The sequence below is a fragment of the Pteropus vampyrus genome, unplaced genomic scaffold (genome assembly GCF_000151845.1).
Source record: "Pteropus vampyrus isolate Shadow unplaced genomic scaffold, Pvam_2.0 Scaffold285, whole genome shotgun sequence".
Taxonomy (NCBI): domain Eukaryota; kingdom Metazoa; phylum Chordata; class Mammalia; order Chiroptera; family Pteropodidae; genus Pteropus; species Pteropus vampyrus.
Window position 1 is genome coordinate 23,958 of NW_011889066.1, and position 6,595 is coordinate 30,552.

The 6,595-nt window shown below is 41.5% G+C and overlaps 1 protein-coding gene across 1 annotated transcript in view; it reads right to left on the bottom strand.

The window, feature by feature from the left end:
- Positions 1-3,294: 3,294 nt before the first annotated feature.
- LOC105302811 (cystatin-13-like) overlaps positions 3,295-6,595 on the bottom strand; it is a 13,854-nt gene continuing 10,553 nt past the window's right edge. The window contains exon 3 of the mRNA XM_011376040.1: positions 3,295-3,378. Coding sequence (XP_011374342.1) covers positions 3,295-3,378 — 84 coding nt within the window. The remainder of the gene's footprint in view (positions 3,379-6,595) is intronic.

Consider the following 6,595-nt stretch of genomic DNA (forward strand, 5'->3'; position numbering starts at 1 on the left):
AGGACATGAACCCCTGATATCATAAATCAGTAAAGTCTCCCTTCTTTTCCCTGAAACCACCCACAAGCCAAGACTTGTTGGCAAGCATTCCCAGGAATGAATTCCCAGGCCTGCAGCTGAGAATCAAGTGGGGCAGCAGAAGAAAATAGCTGCCTGCCTCTGATATCAAATGCTCTGCATACGTATCCCATATTCTGATCTATAGCCAGTTTCCCATCTGCCAGGGGACACTTGGACATTTTCCTCAGCTTTCCCAATGTGTCAGGGTCAGGGCACAGCCCTGGGACTCAATAAATACAAGACTGAACACAAAGTAACAATGAGGTGGAGAACTCCTTTGCAGAGGCCAGGAAGCCTTCATGGAGGAGAGAAGAAGAGGTGCGGCTGGAGCCCAGGGATGGTACTGTCAGATGATGTACATAGAAACACACCCTGCTGTCCATGGTCCTCGCCCTGCATGCTCCTCAGTACAATTACACATTCCAGACCTCCACATTGGTTCCTATTGCTCACACCCTCCCTCAGGTTCCAGTACACCCTCTGGGATTAGAACTCTGGTTTCTCCCTGCCCCCCACCCCATGCCCATCCAGCCCAGGAAAGGAACATGCCATACTTAGATGTATTTTCGACTCTTTCTTCCCTTTTTCATTATCTAAGGAGGGAAAAAGGACATGACGACAAAGCCAACACTTGTCTCATCCATGTGTCATCTTAGGAGCACCATCTCTAAGGAAGAGGTTGGGGGATAGCATGCAACTTATGATGGGCTGCTGGTCCTTGGGTGGCCGAGGTCACAGACTTTGTTTTAATGAGCTTTTGAAACTCAGAAGAGAATGAGCCAATACCAAATCATTTCAGAGCCCCAGTGTCCACACATTCTAGTTCCCTCTATCACACATAAAACATCATCAACTGTGGGCAAATAAAAATTCAAAATTCTCATTAGTCAATTGAGCTCTCTCGATCCTGATTGTTTATTTTGACTCAATATTATCAGAAGGGCCCAGGAGGTTTTGAAGAGTTAAAACCAAAGCAGTGCACTACTGACCTTAGATGTGGACAGTAAAGTCTGATTGGCCCCAGATGCTTGCAATAGGTATTATTGGCAAGAGGGAAATGGCCAGCCCAGGATATGTGAATACCCCAGGTCCCTCCAGATGTGCAACCATCCTGTCAGGGCTTAGAGAAGAAAGCCCTTCTGAAAGTCTGCTCATGGGACCAGGTGGGCCAGCCAGCTCTGGCTATAGAACAAGGAATTGGCAGGAATTTGGCCCTATGGAAAGGGGGCTGGCAGTACAGGCTATGCAACCACAGTGGTTGGGGCTTGGGGATAGAGTTGGGTGGAAAGGTGTGGGCTGCAGGTGCTGCAAGTAGCAACATAGAGATCACTGTCTAAAGGTGGGGAGAAGCAATGGGACAAGAAATGTTCCACCTGTGTCCCCAGAACTCTATAAGCACACCAAGGAGGGGAGAGGCCAGGGCGAGCTTTCCCCAGGATAGGGCCACTGGCTAAGGTGAGGGAAGTGCAGTTGAAGCATGTCCTGCTACCTGACTCCATCCAGGCAAGTGTCAGTCTACCACTCACAGTGGGCTCGGGCTCCCCTATGATGCTATTTCCTCCAGAAACTGACCTTGAGACAAAAATTCAGGTTCAAGTGGTTTATTTGGTGGTGATCCCAAAAAACACCAGATGGGCAATGGGGAAGTGGAACTGGAAGCAGCTTGTAAGAGTAAGCATATTCACAATGTGGGCAACTGAGGCTCCATTTTGCTGGGCATCTTTCAGAAACTAGATAGAATAACCTTGTTCTTATCTCCTGGAGTGTCAGAAGGCTGGGATATTTATCCTCCAGTTTTGGCCAATGGCTGAGGGCTCCTCACAGGGTCATTACTCCACAGCACTCCAGCCTGCCCCCTCACAGGTAGAGAGGAAGCCTTCAGACAGAGAGGCCCAGGTGCTTGTCATCAGCCCTGCCAGAAAAGAACACTCAAGGAGTGTTTACCTTTCAGCCAGGTAGCCTTTGAGCCTCACCAATTTTCATAAGTCTAAGTTAGAACTTGCTCCTGTGTTATTGTTGATATTTCTCTGCTGGTCTTGACCCGCATGCCAATACTACAGTTTCCACATCCAAGTTTTAGAAAGTGGCTCTTCCTAGTGATCATCTCAGCCCAGCACTACACACACACACACACACACACACACTCACACACACACACACACATGCACACGCACGCACACACTCATACATTGTAGTAGCCAGCCTAAAAGATGGCCTCTACTAATCCCCATCTCTGGGTCTTCTTCATGTTCTTGTAGAGTCCTTTCACACTGAACTGAGGCTAATCTGAGTGACCAACAACACAAGGAAGAAGTAATGATGTGTGACATCTGAAGCCTGGTCACAAAGTGTATTATGGCTTCCATTTTGGTCTCTCAGAACACTCTGTCTGGAGTAAGCTAGCCACCATACCTACCTAGCACACAGCAACCCTTGGGAGATGCCCATCATGACAGGTAACACCTGGAACCCCCTAGCCAAGCCACCCCCAGATACTTGACTCATAGACACCGTGAGAAACAAATAAATTGCTTAAGCCAATAAAGACAGGGTCATTAATAATACAATAGTCACGCATCATTAGCTAATACGTCCTACTGTGTGCGTGCACGTACACATATGCACACGCAAATGCAGCCTACTCTCCATGCACCATAACTCTTGCATTTTTTTCTTCTTCAATTCAAAACCTAAAGTAAAACACCAATTTCCAAATGACCCAACTATCTTCCCAGTTGATCTTGGGCTTAAAACAATTTCTAAGCCATTAGACTGTGTCTTCCCAGGAGTTTTGAGCAGAGAGATTTCTGTAGAAATCTTTGGATGGATCCATGGATGGACACTCTCAAGGCAAACAGAGCCTCAGGACCTTGCAGAAACTACCCACCAACTTGCAGTAATTGAGGGCTGGGTCCTCCTGTTAGTTCTTCAGAAAGCTGTCTATGAAAAGTAACTTGTGCTCAGAGTCTAGTAAAGTATGGAAACAGGTTCACACTCTCTTCCATTATCAGTAACAGATTGTCCTTGCTGATAAATGAATTAGTCAACTAGAAGAGCTGCTCAACACTGTAAAAAGGCATGACATTCTCAGCATCAACCCCTGAAGAACACATAAAAAAGCAAAAAACCCACAGAAACAAAGTCAGTGGGTCAACTCTGTTATTTAAATGTTTTGCAAGTGTCTGCTTCTTCTTTAAAATAGAAGTGAGAGTGGCAGAATGTACTAGAAGATAATTAGATATCTTTGCATTGTTGCTTCAGCATAGTGAGTTCAAATTTCCAGGGTCTGGATGCAACAATAAAGGTGCAAAGGAACTCCTAAAAGAGACCAAAAAATAATAATAATAATTAGCTTTAAGAAAGAAAAATGTTAAAAAATTAAAAATAGAGAAGCATAGCGAGTGAGAGAAGTCCCTAGGTCTCTCTGCTTGAAACAATAGCTTAATATCTGAAACTCAACAAAAACACCCAAACTACACACCAGCATGTCTGAGTGAGGCATCTGCAAATAAGAGCTACGCAGATCAGAACACCAGGAGTTGGGTGGTAGACTAAGAGAAACAAAGAAGCTGCATCTTGCAGTAGGAATATCCTGCAGGAGGAGGGGGAGGGGAGAAGGTGAGGCATGTTCCCTGAACAAACCTGCCTGAGAGAGATGCAAGCTCCACACAGCGGCAGTGTCCAGGGATCAGGGCAGAATGCAGGAAGTGAGGATGGCAGAGAAATGGGGATAGCGGAGAAGCAATGGTTGATTATTACCAGCCATGGCTGCAAAACACAAGACCGAGCCTCGTATCGTCCAAGACTGTACACTGTGGAGCCCAGGGGAATCTGAGCAAACATTACCAAAACTGTCACTAACACTGACAGGGACTGAGACTGAGGGTAGCGAGTGTAACTGAATAGCTATTTAAAAAAAAAAAAAAGACATTATTAAGACTTAGACGCCACCTACTGGAAACCAAAAGAAATCGCCATCTTAGCAACAGTCTAAAGAGAGACCTTTACATAATAAATCTCTCCAGAAAAACGACAGAATACACTTCCATTAATGTCCAGGCAGAGAAATAGTCCATTAACCACCATGAACAACCAAGGTGACAAAACAATTCAGAAAAAAAAAAAATCTCTAGAAAATAAGCTTAAAGACAGAAATACGTGACTTAAATGACAGAGAATTCAGAACGGTACTTCGGAAAAAATTCAGTGAGATCTAAAACAGTTCATATCAAAAATTTCAGGAATTTAAAAAACAACTAGATGAGCAGAATGAGTTCTTCAGCAAGGAGATGGAAACCCTCAAAAAGAACCAAATAGAACTTGTGGAGATGAAAAACCCATTGCAAGAGATGAAAAATGAAATAGCAAGCTAGGGAAATAGTCGACCAAATGGAGGAAAGGATCAGTGATATCGAAGACAGAAATCTAGAAATAAATAAGAAGGAAAAAGAGAGAAACCAAAGAATGAAAAACAAAAGAGAAATATGAGAACTAGCTGATATCATCAGGAGATGAACATAAGAATAATAGACCTTCTCAATTGGAGAAAAAAGAGCGGGGACTAAAAAGCATTTTCAGACAAATAGTTGACAAGAATTTTCCAAATCAAAGGAATGAGCTGGAGCTTGGAATTCAAGAATAGAACACCCAATTATCTCAACCCAAAATGCCTTCTCCAAGACACATTATATGAAAATGATCAAAAATCAATGACGAAGAAAGAATTCCCAGGCAGCCAGGAAAAAGAAGACGGTGACCTATAAAGGAAAACCTATTAGATTATCCTCAGACTTATCAGTACAAACCTTACAAGCCAGAAAGGAGCAGAATCAAATATTCTAACTACTAAATGAAGGAAATACTAGCCGAGAATAATGTATCCAGCAAAGCTCTCCTTTAGATGTGAAGGAGAAGTAAAGACCTTTCCAGACATATAAAAATTAAGGGAATTGTCCACTATGAGGCCTGCATTACAGGAAATACTGAAAGGAGTCACTCACCTAAAACAAAATGATTTTTAAAAAAATACGTAATTGAGACTAAGGCGACTAGCAGGCAGATAGAAGCAGAGAAGTGCAACCCTTATGAAGAACAGGGTATTATAAGCTTAAACAATAAGAGATTTGCTATAGCAAGAGAGTAATGAACATTCAGCATACATAGGGACTAACTGAGACAACAATGACTGAAAAGGGGAGGATTCAAAGATCCAAATATGCAAAGGGGAATTGAGATAAGGCACAGGCAGAAGAAAATGGACAACTGTATATATACAGTAACCACATGCCAAAGATTCAGAACTGAAGTATATAACATAAAACCAAAAGGACCAGAAAGATAACCCACAAAAGCCAGCCAAAATAAACAAAGAAACAAACAAACAAAAACAGACACACAAGAACAAGGAAGCAATGGAAACACCAAGCTACCAGAAAGCAAAAGATAAAATGGCTATAAGAAGACCTCATATGTCAATTATCACCCTAAATGTAATTGGACTGAACTCACCAATAAAAAGGCACAGAGTTGCAGAATGGATCAAAAAACAAAACCCAACCATATGCTGCCTCCAGGAGAAACATCTCAGCTCCAAAGATAAATATAGACCCAAAGTGAAAGGGTGGAAAATGATATTTCGAGCAAATGACATTCAAAGAAAAGCGAGAGTAGTGATACTAATATTGAACGAAATAAACTTCAAACTAAAAATGTAAAGAAAGATACTGAGAGACACTTCATAATGATAAAGGGAATCATGCACCAAGAAGATATAACACTTATTAATATCTATGCTCCCAATCAGGGAGCTCCAAAATATGTAAAGTGATTACTAACAGGAATAAAGGGAGAAACAGACCAAAATGCTATCGTAGTAGGGGACCTAAATTCTCCACATTTGGATATGGACAGATCATTCAAATAGAAACTTAATAAGGAGATAAATCCTTAAATGATACACTAGACCAACTGAACATAATTGACATTTTCACAGCCTTTCATCCCAGAACAGTCATTTATACATTTTTCTCTAGTGAACATGGAACTTTCTCATGGATAGACCACATACTGGGACACAAAGATAGCCTCAACTAATATAGGAGGATTGAAATCATATCAACCATATTCTCTGATCATAAAGCTTAGAAACTAGAGATCAGTTGTAAAAATAAAGTGGGAAGAATCACAAATACATTGAGATTTAAAAAACATGCTACTGAAGAATGACAGGGTCAGAGAAGAAATGAAGAGATCAAGAGATACATAGAAATGAATGATAATTATAGCACAACATATCAAAACTTTTGAGACATGGAAAAAGTGGTCATAAGAGGAAATTCATATTACTACAGGCCTATCTCCAAAAACAAGAATGAGCCCAAATAAACAACCTAACCCTACATCTTAAAAACTATAAAAGGAAGAACAAATGAAGTCTAAAGTCAGCAGAAGGAAGGAAATGATCTAAATTAGAGTAGAATAAATGATAGTGAAAAAAATAAAAAATATATGCAACAAAGAGCTGGTTCTTTGAGAA